The 22052-nt window shown below is 42.1% G+C and overlaps 1 protein-coding gene across 1 annotated transcript in view; it reads left to right on the top strand.

Moving 5' to 3' along the window:
* Window positions 1-2825: 2825 nt before the first annotated feature.
* Window positions 2826-22052, top strand: part of TMEM38B (transmembrane protein 38B) — a 40545-nt gene continuing 21318 nt past the window's right edge. The window contains exons 1-2 of the mRNA XM_054031773.1: window positions 2826-2966; window positions 20850-21006. Of these exons, the coding sequence (XP_053887748.1) occupies window positions 2861-2966; window positions 20850-21006 (263 nt within the window). The 5' untranslated portion in view covers window positions 2826-2860. The remainder of the gene's footprint in view (window positions 2967-20849; window positions 21007-22052) is intronic.

Below are 22052 nucleotides of genomic sequence, written 5' to 3'. Positions count from 1 at the left end.
TTGCCCCCCCCCCCCCCAGGTATTAATAATACTCTGGGTTAATTAATAAGTAAAAAGTGATTTTATTAAATACAAAAAAATAGGATTAAGTGGTTCCAGGTAATAACAGACAGAACAAAATGAATTACCAAGCAAAATAAAATAAACACACAAGTCTAAGCCTAGTACAGTAAAAAAACTGAATACAGATAAAATCTCACCCTCAGATGTTTCAATAAGCTTTTATCACAGACTGGACGCCTTCCTAGTCTGGGCACAATCCTTTCCCCTGGTACAGCCCTTGTTCCAGCTCAGGTGGTAGCTAGGGGATTTCTCATGATTGCAGCCCCATTTGTTCTGTTCCACCTGGTTATATAGCTTTGCACAAGGCGGGAATCCTTTGTCCCTCTCTGGGTTCCTACTCCTCCTTCTAAATGGAAAAGCACCAGATTAAAGATGGATTCCAGTTCAGTTGACATGATCACATGTCACTGTAAGACTCCAAGCCCTCATTCCTCCCAGCCTGACTCACAGGAAAGCCTGCAAGCAAACAGAGCCATCCACAGTCAATTGTCCTGGTTGATGGGAGCCATCAAGATTCCAAACCACCATTAATGGTCCACACTTTGCACAACTACAATAGGACCTCAGAGTTATATTTCATATTTCTAGTTTCAGATACAAGAGAGATACATTTATACAAATAGGATGACCACACTCAGTAGATTATAAGCTTTGTAATGATACCTTACAAGAAACCTTTTGCATGAAGAATATTCCAGTTACATTATATTTACACTCATTAGCATATTTTCATAAAATCATATAGAGTACAACATCACAGACATAATCCTGCTTACTCCAGCATTGAAATTTGTTCCAAATTCAGTATCAATTAAAGTAGTATATCTTTAATGGGGAGATTACCTCCTACGCTTTCAGGATGGATTGTCATTTAATATAGCTATATCCTCTCTAATTTCTATCATCCTATAGGAATCAAGCAGTTTTGTTAAAGGCTGGGATAATTTAGCTTTAGGTGGTCACTTATTTATTAATTTTATTGCTCAGCCCCATATAAAACACAAGCATTAAGACAAAGACCAAATACCTTAAGATCCTTTGGTGGAAGGCAAAAAATGAAAAAAACAAATTGAGTGGCTGTGCACATGGAGGGACTCTCTAAGTTTTCCTTCAAACGACTCATAGTGGCATGAATTGCCAAATGACCTGTTAGTAACAGGTAACTTCACACAAGCATCGTTAATGTCATTTTCTGGAATGAAGAGAGAATATTGGCTATACGTACAACATACCTTTTTATGCCCTATTTACATTTTTAAAAATTGAGTGTAAAAATGACACCTTAAGCAGTATAATCATCTGGTTTTGAGGCAGATCTGCATGAATTTAGCCAATACAGCTATGGCAAAATGAACCAGTTTTTCTTCTGGTTCCTGTAGCATCATCAGTAGAACTGTCTAAGTGCTGATATCTTTGTCCCTATGACTAGTGATGGTGGATGAGATGGACAGAAACCAGCTTGACTCTTGGAGCCCAGGCTGAATTTGAGGTGTCAGTTAGACATGTTTTTTTTTTTTACTTGTAAATGGAGCATATGTGTGCCCTGATGCTTCAGTCACATCTGTATGGTTTGACCCTTGCGTCTGTGAGGATCTGAATGCAGCATTGAGGCGTTACAGTGGAAGCAGTGTGGGAGAGCAGCATATTTGTCGTCACCTTGGATAGGCTAACACAACAGAAATAAGTCAAGTGCACATAACTTGAGTTAACTTCTCTGAAGAGGCACCTTTTTTGTAAATGTGCTTAGATTTTAAAGGGTCAAAATATTAGACAAGGCTGCTAAAAGAAAAAAACACACAGTACCTTCTGTTGTTGTACATGTGTGGAGGGAGAGAGGATGGTGGTAGTAGTAATGTAAATAAACTATTAGCAGAGTACGAGCAGGAAAGCTTTGTTACACAGGGCAGAGAACTCCCCTGTTCCTCTAACCTTTTTATTTACTGGTAGAATTTCAAGAGGTTTTTCTAAAGTGATGTAGGATTCAAGACCTGTGATTAAAGCAAAAGCTGTTTAAGGAATTTATAATGTTCATCTCAATACAGGTCTCAAATCCCCCTTCACCCAGGAGAACCTCACCCCAATCCTCATACTAGTTCCTAATCCCCTGCACCCATCAGATTCCCTCACACCCCATACACATAAAGGTCCCTAATCTCCCTACCAACCCCCCAGTGCCCATACAGATCCCAAATACCCCCCATACCCACACTGGTTCTTAATCCATGCAGTAGATTCCCTCCTTCCCATAAGCATAAAGTTCCCTAATCGCCCTACCAACCCCCCATTCCCATTCAGGTCCCTAATTCCCAATCCCCACATACTGGTTCTGTAATTCCCCCAAGCAGATGTTCCCCTCATGCCCTTGGTCCCCCAATCCCTGCCTTGAGCAGACCATCCCCACTGGTACCTGAGCCCTCCCATAGCCATACAGATAATTACTCGCCCCTGCCCATGCAGCTCCCTGCCCCCCTGCCCCTAGCAACCCCCAACCCCCAGCAGCTCCCTGCCCCCAGCAACCCCCCAACCCCCAGCAGGTCCCGCCCCCCGTGCAGCTCCCTGCCCCCCTGCCCCTAGCACCCCCCCTGCCCCCAGCAGGTCCCGCCCCCCGTGCAGCTCCCTACTCCTAGCACCCCCGCCCCCCGTGCAGCTCCCTGCCCCCCTGCCCCTAGCAGGCCCCGCCCCCCGGGCTGGTCCCACCAATGAACACGCCGCCCCGCCCTTCTCCCCGCCCCGCAGCTGTGTGGGCGGCGCGCGAGCCAGGCCCAGGCCCGGGCCGAGGGGAGCCGGAGCCGCCGCCATGGAGCTGGGGCAGGTGCCGCTGCGCTTCTCCCGCCTGCCCATGTTCCCCTTCTTCGACGCGGCGCATTACCTGGCCTCCGTCATGGCGCTGAAGGAGCAGCGGGGTGAGCTGCCCCCCCCGTGTCCCCAGAGCTCCAGCCGGACCCCCCCGCCGCTTCCGTCCCCGGGGAGCCCGGCGCCTTCCCCCCGTGCCCTCCCAGCCGGGAGCCCCGGGTCCTGGGCTGCCCCGCCTCCCCCTCGGCCGGAGGCCCCCGGGCGCCCCAGCAGGGCCGGGGGAGGGACACCCGCCCCCCCCCCGGGGGAGACCCCGGCAGCCGCGGGCGGGGGGGGTAAAGTATATGGTCACCCCAGCCCCCCCCCCCCATCTGTCCCTGGTAGCGCCGGCCCTGGGCTTTGTGGGGCGGTACATGGGGCGGTATGGGGACCCCCACCTCCCCCTCCCCCTCCCTCCAGCCAACCTCCCCCTCCCCCCGACCTTCCCTGCCCGGGGAGCTTCTCCCTGACACCCACCCACCCCTGGGGGAGCTCTGGGGCCCTCCCTCCCCTCACGTGCACTTTCGCTGAACCACAGCCGAGCCTGTCCGAGCCGGAGACAGGGTCTGAGGGGTTCAGCATCTGCCACAGCCTGTTGGCCCCTGAGACGGCACAGGCTGGGCAGGGTTAGATTTGTATCTGTCCAGGTCGGGGATCACCCATTGCAGTGTACACAGGCAAACTGACGAGAACAGTATTTCCAGCTCTAAAACACCGAGTGCTGCTTGAGACCCGCAGTGTGATTTAAGGGTATTTACTGTGTATGTTTTGATGTGTTATGTTGACAGTTTAAGCTTTAACGTTGTGAATCGCAGTATCTACTGTTGTTAAATAATGTAGACCCCCTCCCACCATAATTTGCCCCTGCTGTGAACATTTAAATAGATAACAATGGGAAAAATGTTTAAACCCATAATAACAGGAGTACTTGTGGCACCTTAGAGACTAACAAATTTATTAGAGCATAAGCTTTCGTGGGCTACAGCCCACTTCTTCGGATGCATATAGAGTGGAATAAATATTGAGGAGATATATATACACACACATACAGAGAGCATAAACAGGTGGGAGTTGTCTTACCAACTCTGAGAGGCCAATTAATTAAGAGAAAAAAAACTTTTGAAGTGATAATCAAGATAGCCCAGTACAGACTAACACGGCTGCTACTCTAAACCCATAATGTTGCACTAAAATAAACAGCTAATTTATCTGTTGAAATTATATAAAAAAATTGAGTTCTGCCAAGCCTATATGTATCAGACCATGGATAGGAAATGGGGACTGGTGCTCTTGGCAGTTAAATGTGTGCATGGGGCACAGACGTAAGGGGTGGGTTCTACATGACTGTGAAGATTTCCCCCCTCCCTAAAAGATATGCTCTACTTAAAGCAGGAACTAATGCAGGGAAGTTCTATGACTTCTGTTATTCAGGAGGTTAGACTACATAATCACAGTGGACCCTTCTGGCTTTATAATCTGTGAATTGTATGCACTTAAAATTACCACTGATTTCAGCCCCAGAAATTGAATCTCTGTGTGCCTGTGGAGTGGAGGGTCTCAATCTGTTGCCTGATGCACCTGTTACTGCTCCCACAAACCCCTTCCATGCCAGCACTGGGGGGATGATATACATACGCTTTGTTGGTGAGTGGTGGTGTGAATATTTGCAGGCAATAGGGAGTAGGTAACATTAAGCAGGGTTAGATAATATAATGGTAAACAATCTTGACCCTTGTCTACACTATAGCTTCTACTATTGCTACAAACTTTGAAAAACTATGTTCCCCTTTTTCTATTGTTGTTGCAGACAAAAGAGATCTTAAAGAACTTGTGTTCATTTTCAGAGGAATTGAGGCTTGCTCTGGTGGCCTTAGATAACCATTCCTTTTTATGCATGTTCTGTGCGTCAGCTGGTTGCTGCTGTCCACCCCAGAGGTAGCTGCATTTCAGTTGTAGTACATACAGTTTGCAAAATAATTAGGGATGAATGGTGTTAGAATTGTAAAATTATTCTAAAAAAGTTACATTCTTACACTTAAGTGTTCTGAACTTCAGAATGAGATATTATTGCAACTGATAATGGTAACTTGAAACTTCAGTTCTCTCATGTCTATTTCTGAAGTCTTAGTTTTCTCATGTCTATTCCACTACAATTTCAAGCGGTGTATGTCCTGTCTAACTTCCTGGCAAATTACTGGAAAACTTTCTGTAACATTGTTTAGAACTGAGTGCCCCCAAGCAGGGAGGCTCTCATGCTGTATATGGATTTGTAGGGATCTCTCTCCTCATTGACTTTATATTTGTACAGTTCAAGTCAGGTGATTGTGCTCTTGCTGCTATTCTTTTACTTAGCACACAAAATCATAGTGCTCATCCTTTTATCTAGAGGCTTTTTGACAATTTTGAAACATACAACAGTAAAGGACCTCTTCATTAATCGGCATATTCACACCAAAGAGCAATAAATCAGCAACAAAAGCCACATAGTTATGATCTCCTACCAATGCCATGCCTTCCCATTTTTTCAAGCTAGGGAAAATAAATTGACAAATCATCCAGTAACTTGCTGGTTGAAAGCCTTGCTATTGGTGCTTGATTTTTTTTTTTTTTTTTTCCCCTTCCCTGCATGGCTTTGGACAGAAGGGATGAGTGGTTGAAGTTCCTTAGAAATTCAAAACATCCCATTTTTGAGGGATTGAACAAAGATGGGCCCAGAAACTCTCCAGAGTCAACACCACACTCAGGTGTGTAGAAGCTAATTCGACTGTTATATGAGTAAATCCTTCCCTGCTATGGAAAGCTATGTTGTAGCATTTCCAACATTTTTCTTCTGTATAGGAGTTGGTGCAGTGTTTGGAAAGTCTGTGTTGGGGTGCAAGCTCTGTGGGGTTTGTTGTGCACTATGGATTTGGGGCTATCAACTAGCCTTCACCTCTCATAGAGTTGGGTCAAGTGTTGTACAGATTAATCCAGCCTTGAGACTGGAATAGCTACTGTGGAGTGACTTAAAACTTTCTGTAAAAGAGTAACTGCCCCCCGAGTAACTTCCCCATATCTGGGTCTTTGGCAGTTCATGACTGTTGTATCAGACTTATGCAGATTTAGGAAGACCATTGCATTGCTCTGTTTACTTCACGTTCTGAAAGCTATTTGCTACCAGAAGGGCTAGACGCTTTATTTTTGTTTAAATGAAAGCTTACTTCTATAATAACTGATGAGTAAATTCACCAAGAAAAGTTTTACTGTTTGCCATTGGCAAGTGGATTTGTCAAGGCTTGCTTATTACTAACATAGTGTCCAACAGTATTTGAAATTTCTCTAATGTCATGAACTAGGTAAAATAACTGAAAAAATCTAAATAAGACTATAAATATATACAGTGTCAGTTATTTACATAATATCAAAGTGTGGTAGGCAGATGCATTAAAAATACCTAAACCACACATTTCTGTGTTCCACAGATACTAATCTATGCTGATTACTCTAATGGTAATGTTAATAGAAGCTTTTTACCTTTTGCGTCTCCTGATGGATTACATCTCTGTGTAAACCAATTGTGGTAGTAAATTCCCTACTGTAAAAGTGGTTGTGATGTCACAAATATTGGCTTATGACATTATTGAATGAACGAGCAGATTAAAAGTGAGAAATCTCCTATTTATAGATAATTGAGAAGATGTTGCATTACTTTCAAGTTCCAAATTCCTCTCAACTTCAGAATTGGGTCCAAATTGGAGATGGACATTAGTGAAGAAAGGACATACTCTTCTCTCTCTCTTCCCCCCACCCCCACCCCCCCTTTATGGCATGTCTTCAGTGTGGCTTTAGTAAAATGTTGCATTTTAGAAAGTTTGCCTTGGTTTCAGTAGTTCCCTAGCTCTGGCTAGAGCTGGACAAATAATTCATAAAGATAAAATATGTCAAATGAGTAGTTCAGTTTTAACAGGCTTGAACAGAGCTTCATTTAAAAAATAATTAATATTTAGAACTACTAGCCAAATTTCAGTGAATAAATCTTCATCTGTTACTCATTTTCAAGCAGTTCATTGTGGCTATTTGATATTGAAAGTTTAAGCTGTTGAGTAAATTGGGTACTTTGGTCTTACGGTATATTTTTGTTCTCGGATTGTAATTTTTTGTCTGACTTGCTTTTCTTTTGCATGCCTCACTTTAGTATCTGTGCATCTCACAAACATTAATAAAATGCCCACGTTTTACAGATGGATGATCTGATTCAGTGATTAAAGATTGGTGCAAGGTCACACAGGAAGTATGTGGAAGAGCCAGAAATAGAGTCCCTATCTCCTGTGTCCTCAGTCCACTACTTTAAATACAACAAGATCATCATTCCTATTTTAGAATCAGGTTTCTGGCAGGAACACTTATGTATACATATTCAAAATTTATTTTCCATTTGCTTAATTTTTTTTGTTGCTTCTACACTTACTCCTATCAACAAACTACAATGCTGTAAATGACCATAGAATCGGTTTGAGAACACATTGAATTCACTTAGAAATTTCAATTAATATACATACCTTTGTTTTTGTAATATTTATCTAGATGTAAGTATAGCTCATTTTCTAACTTGAGCATGGAATTAGTAATTTTTTTTGTGGGGGAAGGGGCGTTGAGTTCCCCCTGGGAAAGATTTGTAACGTAAATACTGGAGTTGCGAATGGGCCAAAGTCATTCCAGCTGTAACTCAGTCAGTAGACTTGCAGTATAGGTGGTGTCCCATTGTTACAGCATAGTCAGTCAGCAGCCTGCATCATATTTAATTACATTGAGGGTTTACTGCATTCTTTTTAGAAACTGACTTTCCTGTTTTGAAATGCTTCCTTTGTTTTCACAACTTAAACTTTGGACCATGTATCATATATAGGACTCCAAATTTATTCTTTTCTAAGTACTCTGTAGGGATAATTTGTGGAAACTGTATCTCTTTTTTAGTAATGGCATGATCACCAGTTAAAGTATGAGGTTTTTTAAGAGGGGGAAAAAAACTTATTTACTATACACTTTGTGACATAAGAACATTTTCTTTAAATTGTGAAGGGAAATTTAGTTTTCATGAGTGAGGTACTGGTGCCACTTGTTAGTCACGTTTAATGTAGAGTTTTTATTTGTAGGTTTCTCCACATAAACTGATTTTTTTTCAGGAGAATTATAGAATCCTTGGCATAGGGTTTTGATAAGTGAATCTGATCTTTCTTTCTTTCTTTTTTTTTTTTAGTGCTAAGTTGTTGTTGTTGTTAATAACTATATTGTTACTGATATGGAAACTAAGTAATCTTGAATAGTGTTTAAAAGCATTTTATTTTAAAAGGGCTTTTTATTTCACCCTTTAGGTGTATAACCAAGACAAGCATGGTGTGTGATTAATATTAATCATTTATTTTGTAGGTTGGAGGAGGACAGTGAAGAAAAAATGACAGGGGAGAGCATTAAAAAGCAAGGCTTTGTCACACTTTTTTTACAAGAATAGTTATTTAATGTCAAACATTTTTAAAAAAACCAACTCTGCAACAGCCACTGCTTTTGAAACCTTAACTTCACCCCTAAACTATGGTATTTTCAGACTAGTTGGCTTTGCTCAAATCACATTCTGCATGATTTCCTGATGCCTCATTAGTGTTAAAGGATGCTTCATGGGACAAACATAAATGACAGTTTATTTGTAAGTGAATGACCTACTTGAAATTGAATTTCTGTGTTTTGAAAGGTTTTATTCCACCCATAATGTTGTTAGCAATAGTAATACTAAAAGACGGTTAAAATAGAAAAGCAATGAAGCAACGAGCTTTCTAGCTATGTCAGCACTATAGCAAGAAAACAATGATTGAATTGCAAAACCCCAGTGTTTAGAGCCCAGAGATTTCTAATGATGCCTAGCATAATCTTTGCTAGGCTACCTTATAGTTTTGATTTGTTTGTGATACTTAAACTAACTTTTTATTGCTTAGTGCAGCGATTCCCGAACTTTGATCTCTGCTGGCTTTTGATATTTAGTTTCCAGCTGCTTTGCTGTCATCAAAGATTGCTAAGAAGAGCCAGAAAGTATGAAAAAGCAGGTGGAAACAAGGAAGAAGCAGTCAGCTTATCTACCTCTACTAGAGACCGCTACTGTGGGTGAGGAGGAGACTAAATAGGAGGCATCCTTAGGCCTAGTCTGCACTACACGGTTAGGTTGATGTATAGCTAAGTGAACACAAGGCAGCTTACAAGTGTCTTCACTTAAATTTGACTCCCACCAAAGTAAGTGCCTCACTATGCCAATTTAGTGACACCAGCTAGCCAAGTGGCAAAGAGTCATGGTTGATGTAAGTAGGTTGATGCAATGTCAATGTAGACACTGCGCTGCTTACATTGACTGTTACTGGCCTTCAGGAGCCATTCCACAGTGCCCCACACTGACAATATAATCAATACAAGCGGTCCTGGTGAGGATGTGCAGCGCTGACACAAGGAGCAAGTGTGTGCGCACACAAGTGATTTAATAACTGTGGTGGCCGTAGGTTGACGTACTTTGCTAGAACTGCCCAATCAGGCTCAGCCACCGAGGGTACCAGGTCAACATGATAGAACTGTACTGTGACGGAGAGGCTGGTACTGGCCGTGTGTGGTCAATGGAAGAAGGGGGAAGAGCCGGCCCCTTGCTGGAATCAATTCCCCTCTCTGACCAGCTAACCCCTGCCCTGCAGGCAGAGATCAGAAAGATACTGCATTACTACTAACAGCTGTTTTCCAACTGGCCTGGGTTCACTTAGAGTTGGAGCTGTCCAGTGGGTGGAGATGGGAGCTGGCCTTCCCATCAGGTGTGCCCCATTCAGAGTATGGTAACTAGGAACACAGCCCAGGCCCTGGAGGGAGAGGTCAGAAACATGCTGGCGTTAGGGGTGATCCAGTCATCCACCAGCCCTGAGGGCCTCAACCGAGGAAAAATGGGTTGATCTGATTCTGTGTGGCCTATCGGAAGCTCAGTGCCATCACCATGTCTGATGCCTGCTCACGCCTAGGCCTGATGAGATCCTAGACAAGTTGGAGGGGACTTGGTACCCCATGACCAGGGATGTCACCAATGGCTACTGGCAGGTGCCTTTGGATCCAAATGCCAGGTTGAAACCAGCTTTTGTCATGCCTTTGGAGCTGTACAAGTCCCTGGTCCTACCTTTCAGGTTCAAGGAGATGCTGGTCACCTACCAGCACCAGGTGGATCAGTTACTGAGGGGGATGGAGAATTTTACCCTAACGTACATTGATGATATTTATGCCATTAGCCAGATCTGGGAGGACCATGTGTCCCAGGTGAAGAGGGAGCTGAGTCACCTCCAGGATGCAGGGCTGACTGTAAAAACTGGGACATGCATGGTGGAGTTAGCAGAGGTGTTGAACCTGGGCCACAAAGTGGGGAGCGGCTGCCTAAAGCCAGAGCTGGCCAAGGTGGGGACTGGCCTGCTCCCCAGACTAAGAAATAGGCCCAGGCCTTTATTAGGATGCACATTTTAGCTCTGTGTCTGCTCCCATCTATGCAAGAAGGCTAAGCCAGACAAGCTGGTCTGGACTGGGCAGTGCCAGAAGGCTCTCTGCATGCTGAAGGAGGATCTGGTCAAGGGCCTGGAGCTGGGAAAACCAGACTTTGACAAGCCCTTTATGGTGTTCACCGATGCCCCAGACACAGGGCTGGGCGCGGTGCTGAGACAGGCCAATGCAAAGAGGGAGAGAAACCCCATCATGTACCTGAGCAGGAACCTGCTGCCCCGGGAGCAGAGCTATGAAGCCATAGAAAAGAAATGCCTGACCATGGAGTGGATTCTTAAAAGGCTGCAGCTGGATCTATTTAGGTGGCGCTTCACGGTGTGTCCGGACCACTCGCCTTGCTGTGGCTGCACCAGATGAGGGGCCAATGCCAAGCTCCTGAGGTAGAGTCTGGCCTTCCAGGATTATGAGATGGAGGTGGTCCATGTTAAGGGGAGTGCAAATGTTATAGCTGATGCTTTGTCCCAGAGAGGGAGGCCTGAACTTCCCCAGGTCACTGGCTAAAGTGACCCTGCTCAGTTCGGTCTCGAAGGGGGGAGAGATGTGACATAGTATGGATTTTCCCTTGTTATGTTGTATGTGAGTCTTACTGTTTTGCAGGAATGCTGTGTGTCTCAGTTTCCCTGTGTATTGCACCAATGTCTAGGTGGTGGGAATAAGGGTGCGTGACTTCAGCGGGGGCTGCCCCAACTGCCTGCACGGATGCTGTGGCGGTCTCTTTGTAACCTGAGACCCAGGAGGGGGATGCGACCAGGTGACTCTTGGCCAGGGAAGCGAGACAAAGGCTGGAGGAGGAGCAACGGGCAGGGCAGGGGCCAGGCAGCTGGAAGCAAGTCAGTCTTGGCTGGCTTGGGGCACAGGGGGAGGGCTAGGGGCCTGGTTCTGCGCTCTCCTTCCCCCAAGATGGACTAAGCACAGAAATCAGTGACTTTCAGCCAACAAGTTCTGTCTGACACTGTGTTCCTGTCAACTAATAAACCTTCTGTTTTACTGGCTGGCTGATAGTCACATCTGACTGCGGAGTTGGGGTGCAGGGCCCTCTGGCTTCCCCAGGAGTCCCGCCCAGGTGGACTCACTGTGGGAGGCGCATGGTGTGGAAGGGGATGCTGAATGCTCCGAGGTCAGATCCAGGAAGGTCGAAGCTGTGTAAGCTTCTTGCCCTGGCGACAGTATGCTCAGAGAGAGGAGGCTCCCCGAGAGTCCCAACTGGCTTCATACGGAGTAGTTCCAGAGCATCACCCTGGTGACTCCGTGACATGCGCGCACACAAGTAATTTATTTCAGAGTAGCAGCCGTGTTATTCTGTATCTGCAAAAAGAACAGGAGTACTTGTGGCACCTTAGAGACTAACAAATTTATTTGAGCATAAGCTTTCGTGGGCTACAGCCCACTTCATCGGATGCATAGAATGGAACACACAGAAGATATTTATACATACAGAGAACGTGAAAAGGTGGGAGTAGCCAGACCAACTGTAAGAGGCCAATCAATTGAGATGAGCTATCATCAGCAGAAGAAGAAAAAAAACTTTTGAAGTGATAATCGACATGACCCATAGAAGGTGTGAGGATACTTATCATGGGGAAATAGATACAATTAGTGTAATGACCCAACCATTCCCAGTCTCTGTTTAAACCTAAGTTAATTGTATCTAATTTGCATATTAATTCAAAGAGAGACTGCTGAACTTGGAGTCTGTTTTTGAAGTTTTTTGTTGTTGTAAAATTGCCACCTTCAAGTCTGTCACTGAGTGGTTAGAGAGGTTGAAGTGTTCTCCCACTGGTTTTTGAATGTTATGATTCCTGATGTCAGATTTGTGTCCATTTATTCTTTTGGGTAGATACTGTCCGGTTTGGCCAATGTATATGGCAGATCTTGGGAGACAGGCCAATCCTCGCTTACAGACAGCCTCCCAACCTAAAGCAAATACTCACCAGCAACCACACACCATACAAACCCAGGAACCTATCCTTGCAACAAAGCCCGATGCCAACTCTGGCCACGTATCTATTCAAGTGACACCATCATAGGTCCTAATCACATCAACCATGCCATCAGGGGCTCGTTCACCTGCACATCTGCCAATGTGATATATGCCATCATGTGCTAGCAATGCCTCTCTGCCATAGGTGGCAATTTTGCAACAAAAAAAAAATTCAAAAACAGACTCCAAAGAGAGACTGCTGAACTTGAATTAATATGCAAATTAGATACAATTAACTTAGGTTTAAACAGACTGGGAATGGTTGGATCATTACACTAATTGAATCTTTGCCCATGTTAAGTATCCTCACACCTATGGGTCATGTCGATTATCACTTATGCTCAAATACATTTGTTAGTCTCTAAGGTGCCCCAAGTACTCCTGTTCTTTTTACAAGTGATTTAATAACTGTGGTGGCTGTGATGTTGGTAGGTTGGAGGAAGCTATTGGAAGATATTGAAAGGATTATTTCTACACCTTATGTTTGAGAGGTGTGCCTGTCACTTGTGAAGTGGTGTGTTACTGCATCCCCAGGTACTGTTAAATGATCATATGGCAGCAGTGTCCAGGAATGCTTCTTTAGTGTCTGCACCTGGCTGGAAAACTCTCAGGTTTTTTGGATGTGAACTGTTATTGTGATACATACCTTTGTCACTCAAAGACTGGATAAATACAATACATTCTGCACGGGGCTGTAACTTTAATCTGTCCAGAAACTAAGGCAAGTGCAGAATGCAGTAGTCTGCCTATTAAATGGTACTTCCCAGTTGCAGTACATGATACCTGTACTCAGTGATTTACATGGGCTACCTTTTGGTTTCCTGATTGAATTTTAAATGTTATGTTTGATCTATAAAGCCCTAAATAGCTTGAGATACTGCCTCTCGCCTTGTGCCTTATTGCCACAGTTGTGATTAGTAGAGGTGTGCTAGGTGGATCCTCCTTAATTTAAGAGGTGGAGCATGGTTAAAAGAGATGGTAGTGTATTCTCTGTGAGGGTCCCTCAGCTCTGTAATAAGTTCCTTTCCTCAATCTTAAATAGCCATGTGTTCTGGTGTGAAGGGCATGCTGCAAGTTTAATCAATTTATACCTTTTAATGCAGGGGGAGGGCAATTGTTTTGTTGGGGGGTTAGTCCTGGTGGCTGGCAGACAGGTAAGCTGCTGTTCAATTTATTTCTGGTTTTGTAATGTATGTGGCGGGGAGGGGGCAGAGCTCTGGATAGGTGCCCCTTTTATTATAGTAGAAATCCAAATAAATATTTAAAAAACCAAAACTACCCCGTATTCTGCATGTCTTCCCCTCCTGTATGGTGTATCCTCTTTTTATTATATGGGATCTGGATCTAATGACAGTTTTATACACTTCACCTGTGTCATTAAGCGAACCTGATAGTTCACCCAAATCATTATCTCCTTTGTTAACCTTGTCAATTACAATTAAACTTAATTAACTGCAACTTTAATGCCCAAACCAGTGATGATAGAATTCAAGCTGAACAGATATCCTCTGATTTTGAACACTAATAATTATTGCAGTATTGTAAAACAAATCATGCAATACATATTAAATCTTTACAGTCTGTATTTTATGTTTAAATTTGAAACTCCAAGATAATAGTTGGTGTCTGTTTTGTAAACTTGGCTTTTGTGCTGGAGTTCAGATATAATAGCTAACTTTACTGGATATTTGCTTGTATCTATGATTAGAAATGCAGCCTTTTGTGACTATTCCAATTAAGTGAATAAAGTAAGGACTGTGTTGCCTTTGATCCACTTGTGCATTTTTTTTGTCAATAGGTGTCTTCTCATGGTTCAAGGGTAGTTTTAAAAGGATAATTAGAGGGCATCTTTATCTTTTGAATTTCATTTGCTTGTAATCTGTGGGCTGGAAATGTACCTTTCTCTTAGTATAACTCTTCTCTCTCCCTTTGGCAACTATTCGTTTTCCTATGCTTAGAGCAGAGATTAAATTTAATATTGCTTGCTTTCTTGTTTGTACATATCTAGGGACACTTTCACTTTACTTTACCAAATGTAAGTTAGGGCTTATAAGAGGAGGAGGGGAAAAAACAAAACTTGATTTTAATTCAAAAATATTTAGAAGCTGCAATGGAAATTGTAGACTGACTTAAAAAGGTAAAATGTGGAAGGAAGTTATGGTAATTGGGATGGGTTGGTCCCCCCCCCCCCCTCCTCCTGGGAGGACACCTGATGTACTGGGGTTTCACTGAGCCCCTCCTGCTCCACCAACCTGGATTCCCTCTCCCTGTTTTGCTGAATTAGGCTCTCCGGCCTCTTGTAGCACACACACAGGTAGGGCCACATGCAGCTGCAGACACAGACTGAAGTCACCTCTGTGAGAGGATTCGCCTAGCACTCTCTTGCACACCCCTTTTGGGAGATAAACGCCAAATAATACTGTCTTGCGCTGTATAGAAAGATTTGCACAGCACGTGCTCATAAAAATTCGCCCTCTCCCTCAATGTTAAGAGAGAGATGCACAATTTCTTGCCCCCCGTTAGAAATTGCACAAACTGGGTTTAATAATAAAACAAATGTATTAACTATAAAAGGCAGATTTTAAGTGATTATAAGGGACGGCAAACAGAACAAAGCAGATTACTGAGCAAATAAAAGAAAAATGCATACTAAGCTTAAGATCTTAAAAAGACTGGATTTAAGAAGTAATTTCTCACCCTAAATGTAGTTTTAGGCAAGTTGCAGAGATTCTGTAGCTTGGAGTTCCAGTTATTTCTTATAGAGCAGACCCCTTTCTCAGTCTGGACTCATCCCTGCCTTTCCCCTCAGGTTGGTTCCTATGTCCCTTCAGGTTCTTTCAGCAGTCCTTCTTGGGTAGGCAATGGAGGAGAGTCTAGATAACCCCCTCGCCAGCCTTAAAAAGGATCTACTTAAGGTGGGAAACCTTTGTTTGATCCCCATTCCCCTACAGAGGAAAAGTACCAGCAGTGTTCAAGGTGGTATTTTGGATCAGGTGATCTTATCACCTGACCTTGCAGTGTCAAAGCAACTATGAAACCAGGTTTATTTGCAATGTCCACAGGAAGGAACTGCAGGCAGATGGGAGATCCACATCTTCAGACTCATGGTCTTTTTCTAATGGCCCATTAAGTCTGATTGCTTACTGTCTGGTGACCATTCCCCCAAGTGTACACAGTTTTAATTGTTATAGTCAATATTCCAGACTTTAAATACAGAAATGATACATGCATACCAATTGGTTATTCATGTTCAATAAATAATAGCCTTTCCAATGATATCTTACCGAGTCATCTTGCATAAAGTACATTTTAGTTATGTCATATTCATATTATAACCATATTTCTATGAAGAGATTACTGAGATGTTATAGCCCATATTCATCTGTCCAGTTCAACAAAGCAATATTTTGAATAGTAACTTGAAAGTACCTTTGAATCCTGACCATCTGAGACTTGTTGAGCGTGAGATTAGTCTCCTCCCCCATCCCCAAGATATACTCTCTTCCTCTTCTCTCCCTCCTATTCCCTGGTAGTCAGATACACATTTAAGTTGAATCACCCCGTGAAAAATGTCAGAACACAATGTCAATCTCCCATATCCCTGCAGACAAATTAAGTCCATATAATTGTAGGGAAAGCAATTTTAAAACTTTCTCCATGAATGGTCATGCATCTCTATAAGGAAGATTCCAGGATCTGAGGATGGGATTAAATTTTTGCCTCCCTTCTCTACAAACTAGGAAAGGGGGAGAGAATACCTTAGTATGTAATAGGAGGCAGTAGTCCCAACATTTCAGTCTGCGAGAGTGCAGTGCATGAATGCCCTTAACTTGATTATAAAAATGGTGCTGGATGAGAGTGATTGTTTTTGTCCTTTTAGGGCTAATGTGACTAAACCAAGGTGTGAGCTAGGAATGCTTCAAAGTAGAATTGATAAAAATCCATCAGTCTTTCTAGCAATCAAAAAGTTATTTTATCACATACATAGGTATGCAGGGTGCTTATCTCCATATACTTATTGATCCTGTTAATCAAAGCTGCCTTCATCTTTTCCCCTGTTAGTTACATGCCTGCAATATCAAGAATTTCCCTTAAGCCCAGTATCCACATCTTGAGTATTTACCAAACTACTGTCCTTAGGCTGGCTGCCATTATGATACAGAGTCTAGCTGTCAGAACTGGAATATTGACTTGAGAACCATCTCACACTCAGCTGTAGTAATCAGAGGAATTTATTGTTTCATAATCTGGGACTAATAATCAAGAGTTTAACACTGTCTGCTGATCATAGAATATTAGTATTGGAAGAGACCTCAGGAGGTCATCTCGTCCAATCCCCTGCTCAAAGCAGGACCAACACCAACTAAATCATCCCAGCCAGGGCTATATACAAGGCTGATATACATTTAAGGCTATTTTTAAATACAAAACTAAGCAAAGCGATTACAAAGCAAAAATACAAGCAATAAGAGTAAATCTGATGTCAATAAACAAATGTTTCTATCAGCCAAATCTCTTGTGGTAATGCATAGATCTGCTGTGGGTATGAGCTCATACCAAATGAGCTCTATTTTTAAGGAGAAACATATGAATTTATGATATGGCAATATCAATGTTTAAAGCAAGTATTCCAAAACTCTGACCACAGATTTAAGTGGTGGATGTTTTCTAGGGGCAGGACATAGCGTAAGTATAGCAGTCTTCAGAAAGACCTTGTTCTACTTACTACTGTCTTAGAAATAATAGTGGTCAGAAAAGTCTAGTGCATGCAATGAATTCTAACAGTACCAGAAATACTAGTTCAGATAGACTGTTCTGTAGTCCCCTATACAAATTAAGCTTTGTTTCCCTCAGGGTTTTAGGAAAGTTTGGGAGTAAACAGCTTCAAAAGTACAAAATTATGTAGTAGGGTGGAGAGGATTCCATCACTGCTTCTTTTTCTGATGAATGTAGCTATCCTTTTTCCCTCTCCAGGCCTCCTTTATCCCAAATGTACTTTTAGGTTAGATTGCAGTTCTGAACAAACTATTGGATGGTAGATTGCGTTCAACAATGAAAGTGATCTGATAAAGTGTGAACACCTACCACTGTGACTGATATTTCTGCTTTGTCTTAGCATGTGTTTTTTCTTCTCTGCAACCTTTTTCTTTTCCACTTTGCATTCTGTTTCTCCCTCTCCCTGCTGCTATCTTGCTTTGGGATGTCTGTAGGATCAGCAACTAAAAGTGCATCTCTGTCAGTTTCTCATTGCAGTTTATGCTGTCTTGAAAGTGATATAGCTAGCTGGTGGTCTGTCACCCGTTGTGCATCTGTATAGGCTGCAGGCAGACAGCTGGTTGGGAAGAGTGATTTGGTGTCAATTATGTGTGTGTAAACTTGCCAGACACTAGCTGTGTGTTTGTGAGGATGGGTGGAGATTGGTGAATGCTTTCTAGGGTTTACTTGAGCTAGAGGGTGTGAATTTAGTGGGGCTTATGGGAGCAAAATAGGTTTCAGATGCTGTTTTATACTTTGGAAGTGGCAGATTTTAAGAACAGAAGAACAACCATACTGGATCAGACCAATGGTCCATCTAGCTCAGTATCCTGTCTTCTGACAGTGGCCAATGCCAGGTGCATCAGAGGGAATGAACAGAACAAGCAATTGTTGATGTCGTCCACTCCCAGATTCTGCAGTCAGAATCTAGGGACACCCAGAGCATGGGGTTGCAGCCCTGCCAACTTGGCTAATACCCATTGATGGATCTATCCTCCATGAACTTATTCTTTTTTGAACCCCGTTATAGTTTTGGCCTTCACAACATCCCCTGCAACGAGTTCCACAAGGTGACTGTTGTGTGAAGATGTTTCCTTTTGTTTGTTATAAACCTGCTACCTATTAATTTCATTGGGTGACTTCTGGTTCTTGTGTTATGTGAAGGAGTAAATAATACTTCCTTATTTACTTTCTCCACACCATTCATGATATGATAGAGGTCTATAAAATCTCCCCTTAGCCACCACTCTTCCGAGCTGAAAAAATCTGTTTTATTAATCTCTTCTCCTATGGAAGCTGTTCCATACCCTTAATCATTTGATACCCTTCTCTGTACTTTCTCCAATTATAATATACTGTATCTTTTTTGAGGTGGGATCACGAGAACTAAATTTCAGTAGATTAAGGATTCCTTTATTAGGAATCCTGCACCACTCAGATGTCAGGCATTCCAAGATCTGTAAGAAAAACTCCATTACTTCAGCAGTTTGGGAAGTATTAGGAGATGGAAATGATGGTATGCAGTCATTAAAATGTTGATGTTACCAGATTACTGATCCCTGAATATTTCAGCTTCTGGAGAAGAGGTTGGGAGTCTAGCTCAGGTGTTGATACTCTGATAAAATAATGTGCTTTAGTGTCTTGTTTCAGTAGGCATCCTTGATGCTTCAGGATCTGCCCTGCACTTTGGTACTGGGTAACTCTTTTGCCTTGGCACACACCCATTGTCTTCAGGGGGCAGAAAGAATGCTGCTCATGGCTTCAAATTATGACAGTGAACTATATCTGTGAAGGGCAACCATGTTGGTTATGGTATCTCCCTTTAGTAGACCATGTTGTGCAGGAATGTTAGATTTGCTTGCAGATGTCATTTTAGCCACTAAAGAAATGTTTGCAGCCTTCATAAGAGGTTCCTAATTGCTTTTATGCTGTCTGGATTAAACTATTATGTCTGGCTGCTGTGAAGTTTGAAGACGTATCAGGCCTTTTTATGTTTGACCTGGCAAGAGGGCACATTAAATTTAATTTTGTTTCCATTGAAGCTGCTCGTAAATCCAATCTAGGTCAGCATAAAAGGAGGCATAACGTTATTTAGCTTAGTCGTGACAAGAATTCAAGGAGGAATTAATGAATGGCCTATCTTACCTAGGCAATTTGGTGACATGATGCCAGATGATATTCAGTGTAGTTAAGTGCAGAGTGGTGCATGTTGAAAGTAATAATTTGAACTAATCTCAGTAATAAGTTCTAAATGAACTCTAGCTACTCGGGAACAAAGATCTTTGTCATTGTGGATAGTTCAGTGAAAACATCTGCTCCATGCTCAGGAGGAGACAGAAAACCAGGCAATGTTAGGTTGTATTAAGAAGTGAGTATAGTATATATTGAAAATATTCGGATCCAATTCTATAAATTACTGGTGTGTATTGTTCGATTCTGGTCACCTCGTTTAAAAAGTATATAATTGGAACTGGTTGAAAATGCAAAACAGTCACATTTTGATGACATTTCAAATTTTAACTTTGGAAAATTTGGCCAGCTCTAGATACATTAGAAATAAAAAGGGTCTGGGGGGAAGAGGAGAGAATGACAATGATTAGAGCAGTGGTTCTCAAACTTTTGTATTGGTGACCCCTTTCACACAGCAAGCCTCTAAGTGTGACCTCCCCCCCAATAAATTAAAAACACTTTTTATATAAAAATAAAAACACTATTATGAATGCTGGTGTGGAGCCTGACAGCTTGCGACCCCCCCCCCCACATAATAACCTTGCGACCCTTTAAGGGGTCACGATGCCCAGTTTGAGAACCCCTGGATTAAAGGCATTGCAAGGTTTCTCAGAGTTTTTAAAAAGTATATAGTTCATTGAGGAGATTAATGTGAGGACATCAGATATAAAAGAATAAATGATGTATAAAAGGGCAGTCATTTTTATCCATTATAATAGAATAAGGGGACACACAAAAAGCTTTGAAAGATTTTAAACTGATGACTAAACCCCTTTTATGCAACATCTAATTAACCTATGGAACTTGTGGATTCAATATACTTTTGAAGCCAAGGATTAGCTATTTATATGAATAGTAACATCCACAGTAATATTAAATAGTATAAATACTTTTAAGGGATAACTTTTCTTTCACCTTTCCCTGAAACATCTGGTACTAGCCACTGAAAGACTAGATATCAGGCTAGATGGATCACAAGACTTGATGTACTAGGTCAGTAAAATGTTACTGTGGGTCACTCAACTTTCTGTGTTTCATTTGCACTGTGAAAATACTACCCATTGTAAAGTGTTTTGGGGTTGTCTTATGAAAGGCATCGTTGAGTACAGTCTAGAGGTTTGTTATTGCTAGTAGGTTTCATAGCAATATTTTGGCAATCAAGTTCTCATGCATAGGTGTTTTTTTTTCCCTGATCTTTCCTGAACATGTTTGCCTTTGTGAGGGGATTGATGTGTAGAATTTTGCATCATCGTTTATAATATTACCTGATATTCAGTGCTTATCTTCAATGATGTGTAATCTTATCAAACAAACCAAGCCTGTGTCTAAACTATTTGGATGTTATTGACATTTTAAAAAGTTTTAAAATTTGGTATGTTTGATACAGTCTTACTTGTCTTGGACAAATGTCATTTACATGATGCCTTTTTACTTTGCTTTATTTCAGGAGCAGTGGAGGTGTCACGCCAGAGCCCGATTGCATGTTGGTTTAGTGCTATGCTTTACTGCTTTGGTGGGTCTGTTCTGTCTTCCTTGATGCTTGCAGAGCCTCCTGTAGGGTTCCTTGCAAACAGCACTAATATCTTCCTGGCATCTTCAGTCTGGTAAGCATGCACAAGAGTATAAAATAAGTACCTTTGTTTTTTGTATTAGTAAACTCGTACTGTGTGCACACTTATATAAAGTGCTTATGCAGCTGCTACAGCTCCACCAATGGGGTAACTAGCAAAAAACCTCTCTAGATACAAAACCCCTGGTGTGGATTCAGTCAGAGAGGCTTCAGAGTTAATGCTGATTGGAATTAATGGAAGCAGCTTGACTCTCTTGAAGGAGCAAGATTATCTTTCATTCTCTGTGTAGCCTGATTTAGGGTGTACTGATAATATTAATTTGGATAATATGGGAATTGAATCAATTAATTTAATTTAATTTGGTTTTAATAATAATATTAATAATTATCAATATGAATTAGTATGGGTTTTAGGCCCGCCAATTTGTTTGATCAGAAGATAAAAGTTTTTGTCCTGAATCACACTTCGCAGAATTTACGAAGGACCCTCAGGGGTATGACAGGAGACAGATATAGCCTTAAAGACTTTTTATTAAAATTAATAATAGTAAGTAAATGGTAAAATAACCAGAGTTACAAAGTTACAATTGCATTACCGCTATTCAAAAGATACATATGATAATATAGTATTATTTGCAACAAAGCTTTGGTTAATATACTCACACCCTTTCCTGTGGCAAGAGACACAGGACAGCCTTGTGGTTCAGAGCTGACTAGGGTTTACTTGACTAAGTTAAACTTAAATCAAAACCCAATAAACTAAGAATAAAACTTGGGGAAACCGAGCTTAGCCTAGTTCCTTTGAAACTTAGTTTAAGAAGAACAAGTATAGCCTACTAATAGTAGCAGTCATCGTAGATAGATAGAATAGATAGAGTGGAGGAAGTAAGTGAGAAATGGAGTAAAGTGAGAATCGAGTGCTCTGGGAGTTGGTAGTTAAGACTGCTTGGGAAGCAAGTCCAAGGGGAAAAACAGTTGAAGAGAGTTGGCCATTTTTCAGAGAGACATTAAGGGCACAAGAGCAAACTATCCCACTGCATAGGAAAGATAGGAAGTATGGCAAGAGACCACCCTGGCTTA

This window comes from Malaclemys terrapin, chromosome 6 (assembly GCF_027887155.1).
Source record: "Malaclemys terrapin pileata isolate rMalTer1 chromosome 6, rMalTer1.hap1, whole genome shotgun sequence".
NCBI lineage: Eukaryota > Metazoa > Chordata > Testudines > Emydidae > Malaclemys > Malaclemys terrapin.
The sequence above is the reverse complement of the archived record's forward strand: the minus strand, read 5'-3'. Positions and strand labels throughout refer to the sequence as shown.